Source organism: Acinonyx jubatus, chromosome D4, assembly GCF_027475565.1.
Source record: "Acinonyx jubatus isolate Ajub_Pintada_27869175 chromosome D4, VMU_Ajub_asm_v1.0, whole genome shotgun sequence".
Taxonomy (NCBI): domain Eukaryota; kingdom Metazoa; phylum Chordata; class Mammalia; order Carnivora; family Felidae; genus Acinonyx; species Acinonyx jubatus.
The window spans coordinates 5,753,535-5,780,238 of NC_069391.1; the positions used below are offsets into that span (position 1 = coordinate 5,753,535).

A 26,704-nucleotide genomic window follows, 5' to 3' on the forward strand; every position below is an offset into this window, starting at 1 on the left:
AGGCTTTTACTTGCCAAACGGGGGTTCTCAATGTCATTACTTGGCTCCGCCCGAAATGGTGTCACTGCACCTCATGGCAAGCATTCACTGCTACTTGTGTCATTCATTCACTCATTCATTTATTTGGGGATCTTCTAGGCACCCAGGACCCGCAGGTGCCGAGGAAACGAGGAAACCGAGAGGGAGACGAGAACAGGGCCCGCGGGGCGTGGGTGGCGCAGAGACGGGAGCACTCAAGCACCCACCTGCCTTCCTTAACTGTGACTGTGATAAGCTCTTTGAGGACAAGTTCAGGGGCTCTGTGGTCTCAGATCTGTCTCCACACGGCCACCCTCCAAAGCCCCCCCCCCCCCCCCCCCCCCCTGTGGGCAGAGGACCCTCCTCTGTTTCTCACGCATCCTGCTCTGAATCAGCCCCTTGTCTTCACGTCTCCAGAACTCCAGCCTCGGGACAAAGCAGTCTCAAGGTTCTCAATGACAAGGGGGGCGACCTGTCCCCTCAGGAGCCCTTCTCCCCAGTGGTGAGATCGGGGAGGAGGAGGGCAGAGGAGAATCTGCGGGTGTTTTCGCCCTAAGGCTGTGCCTCTGGCTGGCTCTTTGTGGATGTGGGCTTTTTCCAAGGACCAATGGGGTCTCTGGGCTCCGCTGTCCTGAAACTTGTTCAGGATGTGGGCTCTGTTGCCCGACCCACACCATGCCCTTGCCCTGACCTTCATGGGGCTGTGAAGCTGCCCACGAACTCCCACCCCTCCCTTCCTCCTCACCTCCGCTGGCCCCTCCAGGTCTCAGGTGGCTGAAGCCACCAGGAACCGACCAGCAAGTTCCCCTGTAAGGGGGAAGATGACAGACTTCGGGGGGCTGCCTCTTGCCCCCCGCCCCTGACTGGGCGGAGAAAAAGCCGGACCGAACTAAAGCATCAGCCTCCACGGATCCCTTTTATGGACTTTGCCCTGGATGATAAATGAAGCTTACCCCTCCCCCCACCCTCCCCCCACAAATTGTGGAACACGTTACCACCGATCCCCTTCAGAAGGACCCCTGTGCTCGGCCCAGGGAGAAGCCAGGGCTCCGAGCTTCCAGCTCCCCTCCATGCACACCTGCCTTTGCGACACCATCTCGTTGCACGTGTCAAAACAAACTTTCCCACTCCCCTCTCCCCGTCGGCCCGTCCACCGGCCCCAGCAGCCCCTGCAAAGGGAGGCCCACGTCCAGGGACCAACTTGTCCCGCAAGGCTGCCGAAGAGTTTCCGAGAGGTGTTTCTCAGGAGCTGAAAAACCTCTTTTTAAAATCGTGGTTTGGGGTGGGTGGGGGGGGGTGGTGGAAAAAGAGTTTACAATGATTTTTTTTTTTTTACCTCCCCTGACGGTCTACAGAAAACCTCTGTGCTTTTATTTTTGTTCATTCGAGTGGCTCTGACCTGCTCTATAATTACGTTACTTTCTACCTACTGTGCCTCGGCATTTCCAGCCCTGCTACCTCTCACGGCTTCCTCGCTGGTCCCTGTGACGCTGTCATTCAAGGGCTTTCAAGTCAGCGATGTAGAAATCAAAAAGAAAGGGGAAATGGTCGGAGACACAGTGAGAATAAATGCGCCTGCTTTTCTCTCTTTTTTTCCCTTCCCCTTTTTACTTTCTTCATTTAATCTCCCTGAGTGAGGCTGTAAGGCTTAATGAAGGGTTGGGCAGATTATTAGAGGCTGTTGATTCGGAGGGGGAGGGAAGAAAGAGCCAGAGAGAGAAAGAGAGAAGATAATTTGACATTTACCCCGACTGATCTAAACTGATTCGGTTATATTTATGGCTTATAGAGTGTTTAGAAAAATGGAAGGGGGGAGACGCTCAACACGGCTAGGAGAAGGGAAAGAGAAAAATAATATTGGCTGCCAAACAAAACTCACACACTAATTCCCAACGGGCCTCCCCCCCCCCCCCCCCCGCCACCCGGGGCTGACCTAGGCCTGGGACCTGAGTCGGGGGAGTGGGGGGGCTGTCTGTCCCCACCTCTGGTTTGGCCAGATGGCCTCCAAAAGGGATGCCTTGATCATCGGCGAAGGCCATGCTCTCCTACAGAAGCGGAGGTGCAGCTCAAAGGCAAAGGCTGCCTTTGACCCGGCCTACCTGGGCTCCGCAGCCTGTCCCCCGGGGCCTTGTCAGCACCCTCGGCTTGGCCTCAAGATCCCTCCTTGGCTCCCTTGCCCTCTCAGTCTGATCCTAGCCCCCAGCCAGTTTCCTCCTGGCCTCGGAAAACATCCAGCTGTCCACCACTCTCCACTGTCTTCAACCCAATTTCTCCTCCCCTCTAGACCCGTGTGTCCAAGGGTTGACCAGGTACTCTCCTGGTCAGTCTCAAAGATGACTCACCCTCAGGGTGTCTGAATCCAAATGCACGCTCTTTCGTCAAGAATTCCCTCAACCCAGGACTTGCCACCGAAGCGCGCCCAGCTGTTCGTGCTGGGTGATTCATACCTCCTCATCATCTTCTTCCACGTCCAAGCCCTTTCAATTCTACCTCTTTTATTTAATATTTTTAAGGTTTATTTATTTATTCTGAGAGATAAAGAGTGCGTGCGGGAGGGGCAGAGACAGACAGAGAGAGAGAATCCCAAGCAGGCTCTGCACCATCAACACAGAGCCCGACGGGGGTGGGGGGGGGGGGTGTCTTGATCTCATGAACCTGGAGATCATAACCTGAGCTGAAATCAAGAGTCGGATGCTCAACCGGCTGAGCCACCCAGGTGTCCCTCGATTCTCCCTCTTAACCATTTGTCACATCCTTCTGCTTCCCTCGGTCTCCAGGACCATCAGCCGGGTCCCAGCCACTGGCATGTCCCATGGGGTGCTTTATGTGCTCTACCCTTGCTCATTCCCTCCTCGCCCGAATCCATTCTCCAGGGCAGCCAGAAAGGGACCCTTGGGAAACAAAAGATCTGATGGGTCCTTCCCTTTAAGATCTGGTTCCGGGAACCCCATGCTCTGGTCCCTGGCCCCCATGCTCTGGTCCCTACCAGGCTTCTGGTAGTGCCTGGAATGTTCTAGGCTCTTCCCAGGCCCAGAACCTCCCTGGAAACTTGCCTGCTGCCTCTCCACCTGGTTAGCTCCTGTCTTTTGGAGGCCAGCTCAAAGGTGACTTCCTCAGGGAAGCTTCTCCACACTCTACCCAGAGTACCCTGCACCTCGCCACAGCCTAACACCCCCTTTCCTCATTCAATTGATCATTGGATTGGTGCCTTTCTCCCCATCTAGCCTGTAAGGGCCCCGAGGGCAGAGGCAGCATGTCCGTTCTCTTCGTGACCGTCTCCTCCGTGCCCTGCTCGTGCTCATCTTTGTTGAGAAAGCCCGTCAGAAGAGACACTGGCTGTGGGGGTCTGTTCCCCAGCTGGGGCAAGTGTAGGGCACCTACCTCACCAGCTCCTCGTTGTAGAGGGACAGTGGGGACTCCCGGCTGAGGATGTACACTTGGCCCTTGAAGACAGACACCTGCACTCTCCCTTCCACGCGCTCCTGGGACTTGGCGATGCAGTGGCGGACGAATTCACACTCAGGGCTGTGCCAGAAACCTGCAGCGGGGACAAAGTGAGGGTGCTAGGGTGGCCCACGGCGCTGGGGTACCGCACGCCTCAGCCCATCATGGTGGACCTCGGGGGTGGGCCGGCCCTGTTCACTGCCGAGTCTCGGCATGACGCACACTTGTGGCATAAGCCCGCAGGCCGGGCCTGCGGCCCTGCAGGTCTCTTGTGGGTAAGGAGGTACCCTTGCCACGATCAGGAGGAGGGGAGCTATAACCCTCTGCCTCATGCCAGACATTCAGGGAGCACAACGGGCCAGGCACTGGGGACACGGCGGTGAAGGGACGCTTGCCCGCTGGGAGCTCAGTCTCATGAGGACAGCGGACAGCGGTGGCGCAGGAGGCCTCCTGAGACTCAGGCATGTGTGTGACCCCAGCCCGAGCAATGGAAGCACCCCGCGCGGGCAGCTGGATGGTGGCTCGGGTGCAGAAAGGCCACATGTGCGTGGCCTTCACCTCTCTGCCTCTGTTTCCCCATGTCTGGAGTTGGGGTGACACAAGATCACCCTCCCAGGACTAGTGGGCTTCTTGGGTGTGGAAGTCCTGGGCATCCACACACTGGCGTCCTGGCCAAGAGCCAGTACGCATCCCCCGCCCCCCCCCCCCACACTCTGGGTGTCAGTAACCTGTCAACATACTGCTAATATTTGCATATGCAAATATTTTTATGAATGAAGCACAGGTATCCTGGACTGGCTCTTCGAATGGGCATAAACAGCCCTAGGAGAAAAACTCTTAGCCTCTCTCTTCTCTGGGTGAGCAAGGAAGGCTCGGGGAAGTCGAGGTTTCTCCAAGGTCACACCCAAGCAGACCCTGAGGGGCCTGGGTCTGCCCTTAGTTCCCAAGTTCATGATAACCTTGGAATTTTCGTGTCCCGGGATGGAACATCCATCAGCGCACAAGGTGCCTGAGAAATGTGCCGCCTCCCCCGCCCCCAAGCTCTGACCCCCGGAGCCCTAAGGCCAGCGAAGGCCATGTGCTCAGTCCCCAGGCTGCCCCAGGGCCTGTATCTCAGCCCCAACAGGCTCAGACCTGCAGACAGCTATCTCCTCTCTGGTCCCTGTGGAGGGCGGGTGGCCGCGCGGGCAGGATTGGGGGAGGGACAGCTCAGGCGGTAGGGTTTCTTTGAAACGGAGCCGGGAAGGTGACCCCACCTGGGCAGCTGTGGGGCCAGATGGTGCTCGATCTCCTGCCCTGATAAAGGGCCAGGTCAGCCCCGGGTCTGCAGCTATTGTTGGAGCCCGGGCCTTCGGGGGGGGGGGGGGGGCACCTGCTGAGGCTCTCCGTGGGAAAGCGGAGCAGGCCTTCTCCAGGATGGGGTCCGGTGGCTTGCAGGAGTGGGGGAGGGGCCAGGCAGGGAGAGAAGAGACTGGGTCCTCGCTCTCCAGCCACCTGTCACTTGGATTCACCTCCACGCTGACACGCTGACAAGCAATGCAACTTCTCTGTCCCTCGGTTTCCTCGTTTGTACGGTGAGAGAGTACTAACCATTCTCCGGGGGAGTTGTGTGGTTTCAGTGACAGGATGCGGGCCGAACACTAAGCATTTAAAATCCCAGATTTGAACTTGGCCTCCGCCAGCCCTCACTGCACACAGGGAGACAGAAACCCGGAGAGGAAGAGGCTGTCCCAAGCCACAGTCAGATCCTGAAGAGTGCTCCCGACTCTGGCCCAGACCCCCGTGGGAGGGGACGCTGATGCCCCCCGCGCCCCTTCCCTGCCATGCCCCAGGGGCTTGGCCATCTTTCTAAGTCAGGATGATTAGACCTTTACGCTCTCAGGCTGGAAGACAGAGCCAGAGATAGGGGGCTGAAACCCACGCGGGAAGACCCGGCCTGGGCTTTATCTCGGGACCTCCCCACCTCTACTACGTGGCAGTCTTGCACTCAGATTTCTTTTCCCAGCGGACCCAGCCTGGGGAGAGGGGCAGTGAACTTGGTGCGTTGCATGGGCATCTCAGCTCTGGGCTGGGCCAGGCACTGTGCCAATCGGGATAACGGCCCTCTGTACGAGGGGTGCGTTATACCCATTTTTCTGCTGAAGTAACTGAGGCAAGGGGAGACGAGGTGAGCTTATGTGCCCTAAAGGAGATGGGTCCTGAAGCCGGGATCCTGCCAGGAGGACCCTGTGGGTCGGGACCAGGGTCTGCGCCTGGAGGGAGGGGATCTGTACAAGCCCATAGGGAGATTTGGGGACGGGGTGAGGAGACGGAAATGAACAGTGGTCAGTCACCAGGGCATCTAGGAGTGGGGCTGAGGCAGAAGGGCTCCCTCGTGCCTCAGTCTCCCTGTCTGTGCTCCGGGGAAGCCGAGGGTCACAGCAGAGTGGCTATATGACTGAGCTGTCGGAATTAGGAACCGTGAAGAGTCCTGGCCTGGTGCCCTGAGTTTTACAGGAGGGGAAATTGAGGCTTGGGGTAGACAGACCTACTCAAGGTCATCAAACCAGCCAGAGGCATGGCCCTGGTCCCTGCCTCTATCCTGGGAAACATGCCAGGCATTTGTAGTTTTCAATACACTTTGCAGTAGCAACCCCCCCCCCCCCCACATGCCAGGCCCGGTTCTAGATGCTTTACAAATGTGCATGCATTTAGTCCTATTTATGTATTATCCCCACTCTTCAGATGAGGAGACTGAGGCACGGGGAGGTTCAGTAACTTGCTTAAACCCGGGGCACCTGGGGCATCTGGGTGGCCCAGTCGGTCAAGCCTACGACTTCACTCGGGTCATGATCTCGTGGTCTGTGAGTTCGAGCCCCGCCTCCAGCTCTGTGCTGACAGCTCAGAGCCTGGAGCCTGCTTTGGATTCTGTGTCTCCGTCTCTCTCTGCCCCTCTCCCGCTTCCCTCTTCCCCCCGTGCATGCTCCGTCCACCCCACCCTTGATCTCCCTTTCCTAAGGGCCCCAGCCCACTTTCCCTGCCCCCCACGCCCCTCCTGCCTCCTGGGATCTACTGGAGTGGCTGAGCACTTGCCCTCCGAAGCTGGCCTGTCCCGGGCTCAAAGCCACCACTCGTCAGCCGTGAGACCGTTCAAGTGTCTTCACCTCTGTGCAGCCAAGATGAGGTGATACCCGTGAGGGCCCAGCTCGGGGCCCCTCGGCAAGAGGTAGCAGCCCTTCTGTGATGAGAAGGGAGGTGGCTGGCGACTGGTGGCTTGCCCCCGCTCGGCCTCCCCGCAGCAGCCGGGGCCTTGGAGCTAGCAGCCCGCCGCCCAGGCCAGGTGCTCTCCCCCACTGGCCTGCCATGCTTCACGACTCTCCTCCTTTGTAACCAGAAGCCACCTTCCAGCTGAAACCCTGCCGAGCAAGAGAGCCCGCAGGAGACAATGGTATTTAAACACCTGTCTCTACCTGGGAAGGAGGGGGACCCGGCTTCAAAGCTGCCGGATACAATGGGAGGGAGAGATCACCCAGCCAATAACCACCGAGTCCCCTTGAAGCCCCAAGATGAGTTACAGCGGTTAGGAGCTTTCAAAGGAAATAAAAGCTCCGGGTGGAGGAGGAGGGGGTGAGTAGGAGCCGCGGAGTCTTATCCCAGGTAGGGATTATTAATGTTCACTCTCCAGGGTCCCCCTGACGTCCAGGACCCCATAGGTGTCAGCAGCAGCCGGTCCCCTGCCACAGCTCAGAGGGGCTGTTTGATGTGATGTGGTTTCTCACGTTAAGGAGCCGGTGAATGTCATAGAGCGGGGTCGGCGAACATCTTCCGGAAAGGGCCCTCAAGACAGTAACTATTCCAGGCTCCGCGGGTCGTGCGGTCTCTCTCACAACTACTCAGCGCTGCCATTATCTCTCAGAGGTGGCCAGAGACAACATGGGAGCCAATGAGCACGGCCGTGCCCCCAAAACTATTTATGGACACTGAAATCCGAATTACCTGTCATTTTCCTGTGACGTGAAAGAGTGTCATTAACTTTTCCCCCAACTATTTAAGAAGTATAAAAAAAACCCAAAAAAAACTAGGTTCCCCTCAGGGGCTGAACAGGTATGGAAGATGGGCCGGACCTGGGGACCAGTGTTTTACAATGTGGATTCCAACTCTGCGACGACAGATAAGGCACGGAAACCCGAGCCTCAACTGTAAATCGGGGGCCCACCCATACTGCGTGCTAATGTCATTCCGAGCGTGGGTTAGTGACATCTGGCTCGTGCGATGCCTGGACCTGGGGCCGAGTTCTTGGTCAAGGCAGCCTTTCCCTCGCTTGAGGTGGTTCCAGGTTCTGCCTGGAGACAGCCTGACCTGGGGCCAGACCCAACTAGGCCACCTCCGGTTGTGTCATTTTGTACAAGGTCCTTTTCCTCTGAGCCTCAGTTTCCTTGTCTGTAACAAGAGCTGGCCGGAGCCCTCCTAGGAACGTTGGGAGGGACTCCCGGGGATGGCTGGTGTCCCCACACAGTTCCTGGCACGCGTGCCGCGTAAAAGTCGGCCACCCCGGGGATGATGTGTGACGTTTCCCTGGCCCCCGCTGACGTCACGCGAATCGCAGGTGGCGGAGCGGCTGGACATCCTGGGGGGACTGACACATTCCCCTCAACACCCTGCGAGGAAGGCAGGTTCTGGCGCCCCCACCCCCCTAGCTCCTTGTCCCCTGCCCTCGCCTGACCCCCTTCAGCCTGCATCCTTCAGGCTCTCGCGAGGATGGCGGTGGGTGGAGCGGGACCAGAGGAGGGTGCTGTTTGCTTAGGGAGGGGAGGGCAGCGGGGTCTACGCACCCGTATATACCAGCTCGGCGAATTTCAGGCCCAGGCCCTGTTTGATTTTGCGCACTTCCCGATCCATGGTGAAGGCCTCGATGTCTAAATGAGCGTGGTAAAGGACCGTCCCTGCTGGGGTCTCGTAGATACCTAGCCATTTTTCCAGGCAGGGGGAAAAGGAGAAAAAAAGAGAGAAACGCATGAAACCCAAACTGTCAGCAAATGACAAAAAAATGGAAAAAAAAAATAATGACTCGTCTGACAGGAGACAAGCCGGTCGGACCCATTCACTCCCAGCTTGCCGCAAAACGCTCCTGTCATTATGCTCATGCTGGGGCCACGACAGTCCACTCTGCGGCTTGCGGAGAAAATGTCTGGATCCCCCCTTTGAAGAGGCCCTCAGACGTTGGAAAATGACAGGGTTTCGGAGCTGTTCCCCCCTCCCTCCCAACACGTGCCCACCGGCCCGCGGCTGAAAACCTATAATTAAACCAACCACAGTGGAGCCCAGGGCCCCAAATATCCCTTCCTCCCTTCCACTGGGGGAGCCAGGGGAGGGGACAGCTGTGCACACACATGCCACCTTCAGCCAGAGGCTCCCTTAAAAGTCACGTCTCTGCAGAGAAGCCCTCACCTCTGGGGTAGCCGCAGAGGGCTCGGCGGTATCCTGTGCTGGCCCCATGCACAGATGGGGAAACTGAGCCTGGGAGGAGAAAGGATGTGCCCAACGTGGGGCCACGTCCCTGACCAGTGCTGTCGGCTGCCCTGTGGCTCAGCTGGCGGTGGGGGCCCAAACCCAGAAGGTCGTGGGGAGGCTGGTCTTGCTCAGGGTCCCCCCGTCCCTATTACGTCCGGCCCAGCCCCTCCATTTCCTAAACAGCCTGCTTGGACCAGACGGTCTCCGAAGTGACACTGAGGCGCCTGGCCCCGAGCTGAGCGCAGTCCCGGGAGGAAGGTGTGATTCACAGATTCCTCCCTAGAGGGGAGGACACCGCGGTGCCCAGAGGCAGGACCGCCCGCGTGCGTGCACGGTCAGACCCCCTCTTGCGGCGAGCAGTACGGCCTCTCGGGTGAAGTTCAGGGCAGCGCCTTGAGCTGACCACAGAGTCTGCTGTCCCGATCGCGGGGCCGTAACTGTCCCCCTTCCGCAGATGCCACTCCAAAAGGCTCCCCTCCTCCCACCGTATAACGTTCCGGTTATGTGTGACGCTTCCCTGGTAATTTTGGTTATCCTGAAAACGTACCGCGGTCTCGCCACACTGGCTGCTCTAAAAACCAGAAAGGACCTGCACGGCCGTGTTCACCACGGCCAGAAGGCGGGAGCAGCGCGAATGCCCACCGATGGCCGAACGGCTCAACAAAACGTGGCAAACACACTCAACAGAATTATTATCCGGCCTGAAAGAGGGAGGGGGTTCTGATGCGGGGTCCGGCGGGAATGCGCCTGGGGAACAGGGCACGAGGAGCACCAGCCGGTCGCGGGAAGACAGATCCTGCACGGTTCCACTTTACGTGAGGCCCCCCGGAGTCGTCAAGTTCATAGGCACAGAACGCAGAAGGGAGGGCGCCAGGGGCTGGGAAGGAGGAGGGGCTGGGGGAGGGGGGGGGCGCTGGTTTACAGGGTGAGGACGCTCCGGTTCGGGAAGGCGAAAACGAGGCTAGAGGTAGCCGGTGGGCCGGCTGCACAGCAGTGTGAATGTATTTGGACTGGACTGTAGGTTTGAAAATGGTTCAAATACACCTGTTAAGTGTATCGTACCATGGTTTCCAAAAAAAGGTTTCAAAAAGCCTCCCCTGCCCCGAGCCCAAATCAGAAAGGAGGTTGTTTTCAACCCTGGAACCCAAGGGGCCGAGGACACGGCTGAGTGCGCTGTCCCTGGCCAGAAAGGCCCTCCTCCGAGAACCTGCCCGCCTTGGATCTTTCCGTCTGGGAGTCGCAGAAATGCCGGGGCGAGGACAGGCCCTTTCGGATCGCCGGTGCCCTGTTGTCCTAACTTTGAGCCGCAAACCTATTATTCAGATAGGCTTTGGCAGAAGCCCGGCCTTTAGAACACGCGGCCCAGGCCCCGCTGCGGGGAGCGGAGGCCCCTCTGAAAACGCTGGGCTCCACCAAGAAGTCCTTTAAATGCCAACCGGGTCCAACACCGCTTTTACAGAGGGGCAGGCTGAAGCCGGGGAGGGAGGGGACCTGCCCAAGGCCAGTGGGACCGGCACTGGACCTCCCTTCTCTGCCCCAGGCTGCTTCTCAGGGCCTCTGGCAAAGCAATCCCGTGCTTACCAGGGCGTGAAAGGGAACAAATCTGAGGAGTGGCTTAGGAGGAAAAGCCTGGGCTCTCACCCTGGCTCCGAGGTGTTCCCCAGTAGAAAAAAAGAGCCTCTCTGGGGTGTGTGTGGGGGGCGGGTGGTGAGTCTCTTATCTGCAAACCTCTGATATCCTGGTCTTGGGGGGTGGGCACATCCATGTCAAAGCCCCACCTAGAGGCCAGGTGCTGATATGATCACAGTGTGCCACGAAGGAGCCTGTCCCATTCCACTTGTGTGGCCCTCAGGGCAAGGTCTACTGTCCTGCTCCAACTGTGACCTTTCAGGGGGGCAGGGGAAACGGCCTCCCCAGCAGGAAGACCCCACCATCCCAAGTTCACGCACCGGCCCCAAGCCCTGGAGTCCTGGGGAGTTGTTCAGACCCTCACTCAGCTTTTGGCAAACGCGGTTCAAATGGGCTCGGAGCGGCCCCCAGCCACCAGCCAGAAAGGGCAGAAAGGCTGGTGGCGGATGGATGGCTGAGAAAAGCCAAGAGCATGAGAACGGGGAGCCACAGAAAACCTACGAGAGCTTAGCACAGAAGTTGGGGCAGTAAGGTACCACACACGCGTGGCTCTCAGTGGCCCCCGGGGCCACGGAGAAAGACCCGACAGGTTCAGCCGTCTGTTTATGAAGACAGACATGTTGGGAACACTGAGAAATGCCTGCCTCCAGGGGCACCCGTGTGGCTCGGTCGGCTAAGGGTCCCAGCTCTTAATTTCGGCTCAGGTCGTGATCTCATGGTCATGGAATCAAGTCCCATCCCACATCGGGCTCCTCGATGAGCGTGGAGCCTGCTTGGGACTCTCTCTCTGCCCCTCCCCCCTCTCAAAATAAATAAATCAACAACCACAACAACAAAGTCGGCCTCCGGAATGGCAGAGATGAGCACAATATTCAAGTGGCAGGTTTTCAACTATCCTAGAAACTTTAGCATCGGGAACATAGTAATTTTCCAAGAGCCACCTAAAGCAAGATACCGACAGAGGCTTTTACTGGCCTTTCGTCCATCTTAGGCACAAGCTAAGAACTCGGTATTTATTGAATTGCAAACAGGCCTTCTAATGATTAGTTTTGCCACGCCTTGGAAAAACCCAGATACTTTCAAAGCCTATCCGTATATTGGCACGGTCAGTCTCCATAGTGCCAGCCGGGGCGGGCCAATAGCTAGAGCCCTGGAGCCCTCTTCTTTCCGGCTCCCGGGGAACCTGACTCCTCCTTGCTTTTCTGTCTGGCTGGGCCAGGCATGGGGCGCAGTCCAAGCCGTATTTGCAAAGGGCTGAGGCTGGGGACCAGAAGTCCCACGGACAGGATATCTTCGCAGAGTTCCCAGCTCAGCTTTGCCGTGTGACCTTGGCCCACGTCAGTTGCCTCTCTGAGCCCCAAGCAAACTGCTCCTCCTTCCAACTTTCACGGGAGGCCTGCCTGGAAGGTGAGTGCCCAGGCACACCCACATCGCAGGTGCGCACCCTGCTGGCTTTGTCTCTAGAACACGGGGGCTGACCCCACAGTATCACCTGAACAGCAGTCACGTGCGATGCTAGGAGGACACCTAGACTGTCCAGCCAGGAAGACCTGTGACCTGCCCCAGGGCCACCTGCTGCTGGCCCAGGATAGCTGTTTCCCAGGAAAGGAGCAGAGGACGTGCCCGACGGCTGCGGGAAGCATCCGGGCAAGAAGAAAAGCCATAGCCCCTGACACACAGCAGCACAATTAATATTCCTGCTCCCTTTCTTAGGTGTTAAAGTTAACCGTGACTGATCAAAAAGCTGTTTTCAGGTCGCTGCTGTCGTGTGTGCGTGTGTGCGTGCGTGTGTGTGTGCGTGTATGGTGTGTGACAGAGAGAGAGAGCGAGCGTTTGAAAGATCTCCCCTCTCCTCTCCACAGGGGTAGGGGGTACAGATGATTTCTGTGTATTCCTTCTGGAAAAAAAAAAATGACTTCAAAAAAAAAAAAAAAACAGTGACAGAAACCTGATGCTAAAAGACTGTGGATTTGGGGCTTTTGACAGTCGGCATACAAACCACTGCGCAAAAAGAAGGAGGAAATGACAGGTGAGTCACTGTCGCGGTGGAAGAGACAACAGACATCTTCGCAGTGACATGCACAGCGGCTCCAAGTGTCTATTTTCATCTCCCCGTGTTTACAGGAAAAAGACAGGGGTGTCAACGGCTCTCTGCGGAGCAGCCTCAATCACACCGTAATTACTGCTGGGGCGGGGGGGGGGAGGGGATGGGGAAAAGGGCAGGGATCTAGGGGAGGTTGGCGGGGGGGGGGGGGGGGGGTGGGAGCAAGAGTGGACCGAGGAGGAAGTGGTGGGGACCAAAACACTTCTGCTGCTGCTTCTCTGTTCCCGAGGCTGCCAGGTTAACCGGACCCGCACAGCTTGGCAGAACTGAGTGAGATCCACCAGTGAGCTGGGGTCCGGGGCAGCGGGTGGGGATAGGGGTGAGGGCGCCTGGACCAGAGGTGGTCTGCTTTGGGAAAGCAGGATCCAGAGGGAGAGATTTGCAAAGACCCGGGGAAGGGCGGCCGGCTGGAGCCCAAGGGCTCCCCTCTTAGGTACCAGGGCCAAGGATGGAGGCGGTTGCCATGGTAATGGGGAGGCAAATCATGGTGGGTCTCCAGCCGTCCTCTGTGCTCCTGGTGCCCTGCGAACCCCAGCCTGGTGAGCAGTGTGGGCCTCTGAGGGTACAGACATCTTTGTTGCATAACTCTCTCTCTCTCTCTCTCTCCTCTCCATCTGGAACATTCCATCTGAGCGGAGCCTCTGGGAGGCCTGGACAGGTGGGCAGGCAGGTGGGTAAGTGGGCGGGCAGCCCTTGGGTTTTCTTAGCCAGAAAGTGGAGGAATCGGGAGGAAGTGAGACAGGGGGGGAGAGTGGGAGAGAGATGGAAAGGGTGGAGGAGACAGGGACAGGGGAGGGAAGAGGAGAAGCAGGCAATGAGGAGGAGAGGGAGGGAGTCCGCAGGGGGAAGAGGCAGCAGCAGGCAGAAGTGAGCCGGGGAGGGACAGGGCTGGGAGTGAAGAAGGGAGCCGAGGTGGATGGAGGAGAAGGTGAGCGGACGGACAGGAGCTGGCGCCTTCCCCGCTCCCCTCCTGCCTGCCCTGCCCCCCTTCTCCTCCCCACTGATTTCATTTACTTCACTTAATTAGCCCCCCTCCAGAGTTAAAAAGATAATGTGATAATGACAACGTGAACAGCCACAATACAGCAAAAGCACTTCCGTCTGCAGCCTCCCCAGTCCCCCGCCCCTCTGACCCCATGACCACCCCAGGCTCAGGGCAGTGGCACTGCCCAGCGCCCCACCCAACTCCCGCCCCCCCACCCCCAAAAAAAGAAACCAAGCCCTTTAACGAATTTCAATTATGAGCTTTGTAAAATCAATACAAACGACATTTTCCCCTTGTACACGGAGCGACGGACAATAGCGTCTTCCTGTTCTGCCCTCAATATCGTTGACAATTAACAGCTTCTCCCATTACGGTAGACTTAATAAAGACCTTGTCGTGTGGACATCCCCAGCACCCTCATTTACTCCCCCCCTGCTCGCTCATCCTCCCGACGAATTACTCAGAGTGGAGACGTAAAAACAGAACACCGCCCGAGAAATCGCGAAGCAGCTGTCTTCTCTCACCCCCTCTGATCCAAGTAAGAAAACAGGCAAATTACAACTTCCAAGGGTAAGATCACCCAGGCCGGCCCCACCTTCGACAGCTGGGGCCACAGAGAGGGAAAGCCACTTGCTAAGGTCACACAGCAAGTTCTTGGGAGCCGAATGTCGACTGTCTGCTCCAAAGGCTCTACAGCTCTCGGGCTCAATTCTGTGCCTTTAGGGACGGCTCCCCACAGGTACACGCAGAGTACCCGGAGAGGCTAAGTCGCTTTCCCAGTGGTGATGGAGCTGAGACAGGGACTCACGTCTTCTATCGAAGCCCAGCCCTCCAATGTGCCTCCGTCAGGTTCCAGGGGCTCAGCTCCCCCTCAGACCTAACAGGCCACCTGGGGTGCCCCCTAACTTCTTCACTAATCCCCCCCAGAATGTTCCACTCCACCCTCTCTCTTCCACACCTACCCGCTGAAGCCCATTCTCCTGCCACCGTCTCCAGGGTGTCATTTCAGCATAGCCCCGTCCAGGCCTTCATTACTACCCCCTTCAAGCTTACTCGACTGTCCCTACTTTGCGGGATGCCATTTCACAGAGTGACCTCAGGCCAGTCCCTACCCGGAAGGTGATTCGTTTTCACCACAAGTGCCAGTCCTGGTCGGTTGGTGTCACTCTCCAAAGCACCAAGACACGTCCACAATCCACGAATGATGGCTCGGGAAGGTCATGACGGCAGGTGCCATAGAGGATGCCTCTGAGCCACACTGAGCTCCCTGAGGGCACAGGCCACCTTTGACCTTCCAGCATGCCTCTGTGGCTGCTGTCATGTGTGGGGCACCTGATCCCACTATGCAACACAGCCGGAACCTGGGTGTGCCCCACCCCCGAGTTTCAGCTCTTGGCCTCAGCCCCACGCCTCTCTGGGTCTGGGCATCAGTCCTGGCCTTGGTTTCCCCTTCTGTCAAATGAAGGTTGCGGATCTGTGGCTCCCCAAGGTCCGCCTAGATCTGCCTCGCACGATTTTACATTGTGCTGTCTCCCAAGGGCAGACCGAGACAAAGGGACATTTAATTAGACGTTAATACAGGTAAGAGACAAAGGTAAGTGAGAATAAAAGGTAGCAGCTAATTAGTAATATTGTTCTGACAAGGCCTTCCCTGAGAGTTTCAATTAGGTTGCTTCTGGAAGATAGTAGCTGTGTCCAGGAGGGGAAAAAAAAAAAATCATGGGAAAGAGGCTAAGCAGTCACTTTGCCTCCCTCCTCCCCGCACCTTTGGAGACACATCCAAACAGGTCATAGGCAAAAAGATCCGACCTCCACCCCCGTGCCTACCATGTCACACGTGGGCCAACCGGGGCCCCGAGCTACCAAGTCAGAGGTCACCGGGCAAGCCTGGGCGAGCCTGAGTGACAGCTCCCACACCCTGCCTCCCGGCCCAGCACGCTGTTCTGACAGCTGAAATCTGGCCATCAGCTCTCTGCATCTGAGAATCTTAGTAAAAATGTCCTAAAGGACAAAGCGCCGTGACTATCCCTTGGCCTGGCTGCCTTTGGCTTGTGTTATCTTTTTCAATTGGCCCGAAGAAGGGGCGCCTGGGTGACTCAGTCGGTTAAGCATCTGACTCTTGGTTTCTGCTCAGGGCATGCATGATCTCATGGTTTGTGGGTTCGAGCCCCACGTCCCCCCCTGCAATAGCAGTGTGGGGCCTGCTTGGGATTTTCTCTCTCTCCCCCTCTGTCTGCCCCTCTCATCTCGCACGCGTGTTCTTGCTCGTGCTCCCTCTCTCAAAATAAGTAAATGAACTTTTAAAAATAGCATAAAATACGGGGCGCCTGCGTGGCTCAGTCGGTTGAGCGTCCGACCGGCTCAGGTCATGATCTCACAGTTTGTGAGTTCGAGCCCCGCGTCCAGCTCTGTGCTGACAGCTCGGAGCCTGGAGCCTGCTTCCCATTCTGTGTCCCCCTCTCTCTCTGCCCCTCCCCTGCTCACACTCTGTCTCTCAAAAATAAAGATTAAAAAAAATTGTTTTTAACAAAAAATAACATAAAATAAATCGAACCTAAGCAAAGCAAGCTGAACATCTGTCAAAACAGGGGACGCCCCCCAGGCTCCCCACCAGTATTTAAAAAATCAGGGGCTCGATTTGGGGGCTCTTGCTGCTGCAAGATTTCCCTCTCCCTCTTAAAGTTCCCTAAGGAGGCAGCGTTGCTTTATATCATATGCTGACAGACCCAGACCTGCGAGGATTTGACGTCCCCTTGTATGGGGAAACTGAGTCCCGGAGGGGAGGGTGTGGCCTGGGGACTGATTGGTCTGATGCCCCTGTGAGCGATGGCCGGAAGATCACAGGGCTCTGCTTCCTGAAGAGAAGATACAGGCACCTGCTTGGTTGGGACCAACCTCTCTCCACTCCTGGGCCAGCCAAAGGCGGCTACGGCCACGTAGCCGACGAGTCAGCTGCCCCAAACCCAGGCGCAGGCCCCCCTCGCATGACCAGCGCAGCCCATAGCGCCCACCCCTGGCAGGATTCCTGCCCTGCTGGGCTGGCGGCCTCCTCAAAGAAGCCTTAATGACTGTGAAATCGGCCCTGCATGGTCTGCCTCCAGACCTGGCCGACCCACCCAGGGCACAGGAGAGCCTGGCTTCCAGGCCCGTCCCTGGCCTCCCGTCGCCTCTGAGCCCCTCCTGGACCCCCGGCTTCCTCCTCACTCTTGGGACAGTGCCTCTCATGATGCCCTTGGGAGTCAGGGACACGCGGCCCGCTATCCCCGCTTCACAGGGGAGAAACGGAGTCTGGCGGGGGGAAGGAACCTGCCCCGAAGCCCCGATGGGAGGGCGATTTGGGGGGGCTTCTGGGGTCTCTGGGAGCCGAGACGTGCCCCCAGGGTGGAGGGCGGACTCACCGCGGGACTTCATCCCGACGAAGCGGTTCTCTACGATGTCGATGCGGCCCACGCCGTGCCTGCCCCTGTGGGGAGGGCGGGCTCTCAGCTGCGGGGCGCCAGAGCCACAGAGCCACATGGGGGGCTGCCCGGCACCATCGCGGGACCCAAGACTCAAAGGCCATCCGAGCCAAGTCATCTGCTGCAACCGCCCATTGCACAGGTGGGGAAACGGAGACCCCGAGGGTGGAAAGGATCGCCCGGGGTCACGCAGTTGAGTTTGCCACTTGTTACCTCCGTCCTGAGGCCTTGCTTGGCACCGGCCCTACCCCCTGCTCATCCTTCCTTCTGTCCCAGTCTCGGGTCGGACGGAGGGCTCAGAAGCTCGAACCAGGAGACCCCCCTGCCTACGGGCTGTGCCAACGGCCGCCGGCAGGACCCAGGCGCATCCCCTTTGGCCCCGAAGCCCCAGGCCGTGACCATCAGCCACAACGGCCTGGGCCAGGGCTTGCCCGACATGGTGGTCTCCCAGGAGGCCGGGAAAGGCTGCGGGCACTCACGCGACTTCATTCAGGTACATGAAGAGCTCCAGGGACGTGCGGTGGGTGGTGCCGTCTTTGACGTTGGTCACCTTCACGGGGACCCCTAGGGCAGGAGGAGAGGGCAGTGGGCCTGCGGGGCCGGAGCTCGGAGGAGCCAGTGCCTGGCACCCCGCCCTCTCCCTCCACCCGCAACGCCTTAAATGGATGTGACAGATATAGACTCCAAATGACTCCTTGAAAAGCCCTGTGCAGGTTGGGGCCTGCTGGAGGGAGAGAAGGGGCGAGAACGCCCCCCAGAATGAAAGGGAAAATGCAATAAAAACGCGCCCCCCACCCTTCCCATTCTCTCTGTCCCTTTTGCATTTAGGGGCTGTGAAATTGGAACCAGCCCTGAACTAATTGAATTTCACGCTCCACCATTGTCTTACGCCCGGGCACCTTCTGTCCCACCAGCTACCCAGGCCGCCTGGCCGAGATGCGGAGGGGCTCGGGCTCGTGCACGCACATGCGCACGCACGCACACACACACACACACACACTCACAGCCCCCTGCCACGTCTGTCAGGTGGACCCCCCGGACCCCGCACCCCAGACCTCCACAGCCACAGCCATCCGATCGCCGGGGTAAAGGGGTGCCCGCTCCAGCAGGCGAGGTGTCAGGAGGTGTCCGTGAATTCTGAGAAGTCGGAGGGAGGGGCCGCTGCTCGGGGAGGGGAGGGCAGGGCCGAGTCAAGGGGGGCAGTGGGTGGGTTCAGGGTTGACTCTGAATAGCAAGGGGGCACTTTTCTGGAGCGGTGTGAAATGAGCAATGAATGTATCAGGGGGCTAACAAGAGAGCTGTAACAGTGACAAAGAAAAGCTGTTCAAAGTTGGCGGATAATCCCCCACCCATCTGCCCAGCTCATTACCATGTAGCCAGCGACCGGGGGCCAATCAGCCTCTATAGCGGCTTTCCAGTCTTTATTAGCCGGGCGCCGCTTGGAGGGGCTTCCCTCAAGGCGCTGTCACCTCGCCATTCTTCACCCCCATTTCCAGGGGTTTTATAACTTGGTTGTAAATTGCTATTAAATGTAAGTCTGCCCAATAATGAACCTTAAGCCCCTCTCGCCACTGCCCGCCTCTCCCCTCTCCCTTTCTCTCCCTCCCGGTCCTATTATGGCCTTCGCAGGGGCCTTGGATGGGGGCCTGCCCCAGAGAGGAGCTAACATTGTCGATGCTGCTGCCGGAGAAAACCTCTTAGCCTTTAAAATAGTTAATAATTAGATTAAAACTTCAAATAAATTAACTAGAGAGCGAATGGGAGTAGTCGGGGACAGCTCCTCCCGTCTGTTTTTTTGTTTTGTTTTGTTTTTTTTCCAGACGGTTCCCCAAATCATTAAAATGGATCACGTTTCTTCTCCAGCTCAGCCCTTGGGGCTGCCCTATTTCTGGAAGAAAGGCTGCCAGAGCCTTGTGTCCGGGACCCCGCTGCCGCCTGCCCGCCCGCCTCCCACCCTCTCCCAGGCTCCCCGGCGGAAACTGCCGGAGGTGTTGCCTGGGTCCCCTCCTGCCACCTTCTTCGAGATGGTGCCCGGAGATGCCCCATGCCTGCGGACCAGACCTGGGTCAGACAGAATGGGCACTTAGGGCTTCAGCTACCTGCGGGGGCGTCAGACCATGGGCCCTTTGGTTCCCAAGTGGCATGAAATTCAAGCGTTTGAATGGATGCGGGGGGGGGGGGGCAATGAAGACGCCCGCTGGCTTGGCCAGGTTCCTGGGAAAGGCCAGGAGAGGCAGATGATCCGCGTACTAACAGCCTCTATTTCCCACTGTCTCGCTCCACACACCATACTCAGCACCTACGAGCATCATTTCATGGCCTGTTTTATAGGAAAGTGAGCCCGAGGCCCAGAGGGGTGAAGTTGGCTGTCAAGGTCACACCAGCATGAGTGAGGCACAGATCTGAACTCCCACCTCCCCTTCCCCATCCTAGGTCTCTGAGGTGCCCTGGGAGGGACCATGTCCCTCTCCCTCCGCTCTGTTCTAGCCCAGGGAGTGGCCTTGTGGATGGACTGCCCGGCCTCCTTGTCCAGACTCAGGATGCCCCCCCCCCCCCCACCTTGCTGGATCCTCTAGCTCCTGCCTAGCACCACCTCCAGGAAGCCTCCCCGATTTCTACAGCTGCCTGGGCAGGTCCTCTCCTTGGGTGCCCTGAGCCCTCACTCTGAGCCTGGTCCCGCCCTTCTCATTACCAGGCTCACCATGCCTTCCCGTCTGTCCTCTATGGCAAGAGGTGTGCCTGGTGCCAGGCTCGAGACTGGGCACTCAGGCCGGGCCAGCAAACATGTCTTGCTGCTAGCAGTGAAGCTAGGGAGATCAGGACACCCACCCACGGCCAAAGCGAACAAGAGTGGTGGCAGCTTTGAGTCTGGGCTAGGGGGTGTGGACAGCATCGAGCCTAGGACTAGCGGAGGCTTTAGCTGTGGGGTCAGAGGGGCCCCCCGAGGCTGGCTCTCTAAGACCCACCATTTACTGAGCACCTCTTTGGTGCCGGAACCCTGTAGCAGACACGTCCCTTTCAGACCTCATTCCATGCCATGAAAATGCCAGGCGGCGGATGCTTTTATCACCGGTTTACAGAAGGGGACACTGAGGCCCAGGATAGCTGAATGACTGCCCCAAGTCCCAAAGCAGCTGGCAAATGACTGCCTGGGGACTGGAATGCTGTCACGTCAGAGCTGGTGCCCGTGAGCCCATGTGATGGGCCACTGAGGGTGCTTTTCTCTGAAGCCTGGGGGGCTTCCGTGGACCATGCCATCTGGGGAAGCGGGGGTTGGGAAACCTGAATTCTGGCTTCCGGGAACACAGGAGGGATGGAGAGGGCTCGTGCCCAGGCCTGGGCACAGGGGAAAGGAGCCAGGACCCCAGGGCCCCAAGAGCTCACCCCCTCGGGTCCCAACAGGCAGGCACCTACCTTTCTTGAACTCGATCTCAAGGATGTCAGGGCTGTTGGGGGCTTTGGCGGGGTCCTGGGTCTTTGTGTAGAGGCCTGGAGGTGCTTGGTTCTGATAAAAGACAGAAAGAGGTTGGAGGCCGGGGTGCCCAGAGCCAAGCTGTGCCCTGCCAGTCCCTGCACCCACCTCCCGCAGAGATCTGCACCCCTTCTCCGGAACTAGGGGGCTACGGCCCTTGCCACCGCCTGGCACGGACCCATGGTCCTCCCAGCCCCCCAGCCAGGAGCCGGCCTCCCCCCTGCACCCCCCCACTTGCCAGGGGCCTGGGAAACAAAGGGCTCAAGAAATCAGACAATTTTTCCCCTCAACTTGATCTCATCTTTTTCTTCGACGCCCCCACAGCTGGAGGTAGAATAGAATAGAATAGCAGCAGAGGAACAAGTCAGGCAAGAAAAGTGTGACTTTGGAGGAGCGAGGCGGGCGGGCGGGTGGCAGCGGGCTTCCCGGGAGCGGGCGCTCGCTCTCGCAGGCGCCGGGAATTGGGGTTTATTCTGCACTGACCGCAAAGCTAATGACTACGCGTGACCCCAGCAGGTGCTCCGGCAGGCCGAGCCGTCCCCGGGGTCCCCGAGGTTAATACTCACAGGGAGAAAAGAGAAGAGTAAAGCAGAAACCCATTTGAAAGCACATCAACCTTTATGTATATTTCTCCTTGGGCGTGTTGGAAAATGGGCCTCTCGTCTTGATCCAGCAGCAGAGGGACCGTTGACTGCCTGGGGCTCCCGAGGCCCTGGCTACCCGCCCCCCCCCCCCCACATACTCCCCGCCGGCCCAGGATCCTTGCCACTGAGGGGAGGGGGGCCTGCCTCTCAGCTTGACTGCTCTAGTCTCTTCTGTGGGCACCCCGGACCTAGCAGTTTCCACCTGGGACACCTTGGGACACATAGTTCCTTAAATCTTTGCTTTCAGAACGCTGCAGACATTCACGGGTCTCTTTCCACCTGCAGTTTCTTTCAGGTTCCCAGCAGCCCCCTTTGGTAAGGTCAAGTGCTATCATCCTATCTACAGATGAAGAAATAGAGGCTGAGCAGGGGGCGGGGGGTGGGCCATGGCTGCAACTAGGTTCTGTGCAAGCCTGAACCCTGCCCGGGACAGGGAACCCCGAGACTGGCCACAGACACGAGCTGGGTTTTAGACTGGTGGGAAATACCCTCAGCCAGGGGTCAGGATCTCCAGCCCGGGGGTGGGGGTGGGGGGGGGGGGAGGCTTGGGCAAGTTGCTTTGCTTCCTTGGGCCTGTTTCCCTCACCTGCAAAATGGGGAAACGATCCCTGCCCTTGACCATCTTCCACCATAAGCACACAGGGTGGTTTTTGTAATTTTTACTGGGCGTGCACATCACCCAAGAAAATGGCAGGGAGGTCGGGTGCAAATTGTGACCTGCCCTGCAGGGGGGGTTATGGCAGCTGGAACAGACCCCCGGTTGGCGTCTGCCTCCGGGAAGAGCCTGTCCAGGAGAGGTGGGCCGGCAGAGGTGCCTTGGGCCCCCTCACCTGTGGTCGCTTTGCTTCTTGGCTGTATGCCCAAGTGACCAGCCATCCTGGCTCCCGCCCGCCTAGGCACCCCTCAGTCCTGGGCAAGGGGGATGCTTGGGCTTCTAGCTCCACCTCTGAGCTCACACAGGGGTCTGCAGTGGACCCCTCACCTCCAGATTGCTGCACGACCTGGGCCCCGCTGTATCCCTTCATCTGTTTCCATCTGTGGGGTGGGAATAAGCCTCCAGAGCTGACCTCAAAGACAGACTCAGGGCAGAAGAGGGTCCTTCAGGACCTGATGCCTCCACGGCAGAGATGGAAAACCAAGGCCAAAGAAGTGGCTTGACCCAATCATACTGCCTGCCCCCCCCCACCCCGGTGTAGACTCTAGACTCCCTGTTCAGTGCTCTTCCCATCACCCCCTGCCGTTCCCCAGCTGGTTTCGAAACCGAAGGGCTGAGAAACAGCGCGAGGGATTGGGCCAGAGACAGCCACCATCGTGCACGGTGGGGACAGGCTTCGCGTGGTTTCAGAGAAATGCCCAGCTCCCCAGGCACCGCTGGGTCCTGCCGACCACCGCATTCCTTGGGCACAGGCAGGCCTGATGACAAACCGTCCTTGGCCAAAAGGCAAAGTGGAGAGCAGGGCTTGGACCTCTGGGTGTCCCCCCTGACTCCGCAGCCCCTTTCCCCACAGCCCAGGATGAACTCAAAGCGGGGTGCCAGCGCTGAGGGTCCCCGGTCCCGCACCCACGGCTCCTTCCTCCCACCCCACCCCCCCCCACCCCAGCGCTGCCTGACCTCCAGCCGCGCTTCTCTGCGAAGCTGGGAACGGAGGACGAGATGGCCTGTACTTGGGAGGACAGAGGAGGCAGGCAGAGCCGCTCGGCCAGCGACCCACACTCCGCGGTGGACGTCGGATGCAGCTGTCCTGCCGGTTTCCGACACCCTGACAGCGCCGATTAAATAAAATAACTAAATAGAAATCAAGTGACATTTGCTTTGCATTCCGAGGTGGCTGGGCGCCTGCCTTCTTTTTTACTCTCCCTCCTAAAAGCCCAGTTCAAATGACAAATAGTTTGTTGCCGAGTATCAATACCATCTATTTATTCCTCCCAGCGGGAGGGCTCACTTCCAATGTCATCTGGGGGGGGGGGCTGGGGGGAGGGAAGAGAGTGAAGAAAAAAAAAGAGAGAGAGTGGGGGGTGGGGTGGGGGGAGAGGCCGAAAGAAAGCATGAAACAGGGCCGAGAAGGAGAAATTGGAAGCAAATGGCCCATGAACTAAACCATGATGTAGAGGCATGATCGATGCTGAAAATGGTTTATTCATCCATCAGATATGGCGGGCCGGCGACTGAATGAACTCTTTCACTGTGTGCCGTATGAAGTTAAAGCAAGTAAATTTCTATCTTTCTTCGCATTAGCTGCCTCATTGCCCTTCAATCAGCCCTCACGGAGGCAGAAAATGGCTCCGCCATCTGCCTTCAGACCCTCCCTTCGGCAGGTCTTGGGGCTTTTTTTGGAGAGGGGGCGGGGGGCCCCCGTTCCCTTAAGCTGTCTCCCCATCTCCTCCCAAGGGGGCCAGGGCTGCCGGTGGGGCGGGGGGGCGGGGTGGAGGCTGGCACCATGCACAGGGGATCTAGAGATGCAAGGGGGGGGGTCCTGGGGTTTAGGCTGGGGGAGCCCCCCCACCCCTGCCACCAAGCTGGGCAGGCCCCGGAGAGCCGGACCGTGGGGTCCTCAGCCTTACCCCACACTGCTCAGCGGGAATGATGTTTCCTCTCACTCATACCCAGCCCAGCCTTCCCTGCCCGATGAGAGGGGTCCTGCGAGGATCTCGGCCCCTTTATCCCCCAAAGAATCTTTGTGTAAGGAGGGGGGGGGGCCAAGGAGCCCGGCGCTAAGATCGAGGTGTCGTCGCCCTGTGCTAGGGACAGGCCAAGGGACAGGCCAAGAGCCGCAGAAGGGAAGGGCTGGCTGGGGCCTCCCACTGTGTGCATGAGGAATCAAAGGCTCAGAGAGGTTGGGTCACTTGCCCGAGGCGGCACAGCACCAAGTGGCAGAGCCAGGATTCAGAGCCCGGTTTCTTAGCTCCGGGCCTGAGGCCCCAGCCTTCCCAACTTGAGCGGGTGGCAGAATTCCTACAAAGACACTCTTTGGCCCTTACGCATCCATCCACCGTCCTCGTTGGACAGGAGGCCTGAGGGGGAGGGTCTGCCCAGGGTCACACAGCCATCTGCACCCCCAGCACTGCCCAAGGGGCACTTTCCCCTCTGGCCTTGGCTCTGCTCCCCGCGCCCCCCAGCCGCCCCTTGGTGGGTGAGAGTGCCACAGGATGTTTGGAAAGGGGTCGGGGTCACAGCCTGCCTCTGCACAGCTCTGCCTCTGCCAGGCTCAGCCTCCCCCGCCCCCCTTGGCGCTGACTGACTGGCTAATTAGGGGTGGCTGGCCTGAGTGTCACGGGGTCAGCAGAGCATGAACTGGAAAAACCTGTGGCCAGCAGGCAGCAGCCCCATGGGGCCATCAGCCCCCAGGGGGCATGGGTGCGGGCTCTCTTGAGTGACACATTGGGCAGGGCTGAGTGTGGGTGGGGGCGGGCAATGGGGGAACCACGGAGGCAGGAGGGCCAGCTCCTGAGATGGGGTGCCCTAGCAAGGCAGTGGGGTGGGGGGAGCCACTTAACTTTGGGCCTTGGTTTCTCCCTTTCCTCTCCCGTAAAATGAGGACTGGCTTATGGCTAGGAGCCAAGGAAAGGAATCCAAGAAGAAGCTAAACCTGGGCCTGGCCCCAGAAATGGTCACTGGGAGCTGTGACAATATCACCCACGCTGCCGGAGAGGCCTGGTCCCTCCGGGGGGGCCCCCCCCAGGACTCCCGGCAGGGGCTCCAGCTCCCCGACCCTCACCGGCACCACCAGGGCACGCCCCCCCCTCCAGCTGGCCTTCTTGGATCCCCCAGACCCCACTGCCCAAGCACCCCCACCCCACACAGCACATTTCTCCCCTAACGTCAGCCACCCAGCAGCTCACCCCACCCCCAAACCAGCCGCCCTGGTGTGGGGCTGGGCCAGGGAATGGAGACACATTCCCTCAGGGACAAAGAGATTTTTCTCTTCCCAGGATAGATTTCGTCCGGGTCCCCCCCCCCCTCACCCCCCACCCCCCCCCCGCGCCCCAGCCTCCATCTCCCACGGTGGCAGGGGGAGATACAAAGGGAAACCCCCCAGGGAGAGAAATCCTAAACTTCAAACAGGGCTGAGGCCCAGCCTGGCCAGCCTGGGAGGCTGGGGACCCGGGATCAGGGCGGCCTGCCTCGGGCTGCCGTGGAAGCAGAAAACGCAGACAAATGGGTCCTGAGGCTCTAATCTGTACCACCCCCCACCCCACTGCAGCACTAGCGGCCTGAGAGCTGGTGGGCACAGCCTGGGCCCTCCTACAAGTGTCTCATCTGCCTAATTGCTTCTTTATTGTCTTACAATCACACACTCTCTCCATGCTGTCCTGAAATATTTCCTTCCCCTATTCATCTCGGGCGGCAATTAGAAAAAGAGAGCCAGGGAGTGGGGGGGGGGGGGGGTGTCTCAAAACGCAGCAGCATGGAGTGGGGAGGCGGCGAGGGGAGGTGGGGGGTGGTGGGGAGGATCTGGACGCAGGCAGGGCTCGGCCCCAGGCCCACACCCGGCCCCCGTGAAATTTCAAATTAGGCTACAATCACATCAGACAGCATCGGGCCAGAGCAGGCAGCCCGTTCACAGGAAACGGGGTGGGGGGGATTACCTTGGGGTTCTCCAGGATTCCAGCCTCGTAGCTGCAGGGGGAGAGGGAAGACAGGGGATCAGGTGGGGAGGGGCAGGGAGACGCCCCCCGCCCCCACCATGCCCAACACAAGTCTGCCCTGCCTTTCTTTCTCTGCCAAAGCAACCGCTGCCAGCCCCGCCTGGAACATTCTGAGCCCACCATAGTTGGCTGTGGGAACTGCAGGTTGTAGAAAAGACCCTGGGACATTTCCCTCAATCTTCTGGGGGGGCACGGCCCCAGGGCTTCCCATCTTGCGGGGGGGGGGCGCTTCAGACATGCTATTCTCTCTGCTTGACACACTGCGTGCACCTCGGCCGGTCCAGTCCGTTCTCATCCTTGAAGTTTGAATGTCAAATGTCACTTCCTCCGAGAAGCCTTCCGGATACCCCAGCGGAGGCCGGGTGCCTATCATCCATCTACCCCCAGAGGGCTGTGCAATGAGCTACAAGTGGGTCGGTCCACGCATGCGGTCACCGTGACATCTGCCCTGCGCAGGCAGGTGCTCCCTGACACGGGGCGGGGCAGCGGACAGGCGAGGGACGTCTTCCTTACCTGATGTGCATAAGGTTCTCGTCCATGCTCCACGGGTTCTTGGGGGTGACCGGGATGGGGATTCCGTGTTGCTGCAGGTAAGAAGTAACACGGGGGCGGGAGTGAGGCAGCGTGAAGGAGGCCTGAGGGGCAGGCCCGGCTGCCTTGGTTTTCTTTCCAGGCTTCAGACACACTGGTCACCACGCAGTCAAGGCCAGGGCCCCGCTCTAGTGACCCTCCCCTCCTCCAGGCTGCACGGAGAGTGAGGGCCCTGTGGCTGGACGCGCCCGTGCAGAGACCGCAAGATGGTGTCTGCGACGT

General features: G+C 58.8%; 2 protein-coding genes across 2 annotated transcripts in view; both read right to left on the reverse strand.

The window, feature by feature from the left end:
* Positions 1–14,542, reverse strand: part of FUBP3 (far upstream element binding protein 3) — a 122,293-nt gene extending 107,751 nt beyond the window's left edge. Inside the window, exon 1 of the mRNA XM_053204503.1 lies at positions 14,529–14,542. The gene's annotated coding sequence lies outside the window, so the exon portion shown is untranslated. The remainder of the gene's footprint in view (positions 1–14,528) is intronic.
* ASS1 (argininosuccinate synthase 1) overlaps positions 1–26,704 on the reverse strand; it is a 53,077-nt gene that overhangs the window by 2,347 nt on the left and 24,026 nt on the right. Inside the window, exons 8-14 of the mRNA XM_027035398.2 lie at positions 26,405–26,475; positions 25,832–25,862; positions 20,543–20,633; positions 17,608–17,692; positions 17,069–17,133; positions 8,274–8,405; positions 3,400–3,556 (exon numbers count right to left, since the gene is read on the reverse strand). Coding sequence (XP_026891199.1) covers positions 3,400–3,556; positions 8,274–8,405; positions 17,069–17,133; positions 17,608–17,692; positions 20,543–20,633; positions 25,832–25,862; positions 26,405–26,475 — 632 coding nt within the window. The remainder of the gene's footprint in view (positions 1–3,399; positions 3,557–8,273; positions 8,406–17,068; positions 17,134–17,607; positions 17,693–20,542; positions 20,634–25,831; positions 25,863–26,404; positions 26,476–26,704) is intronic.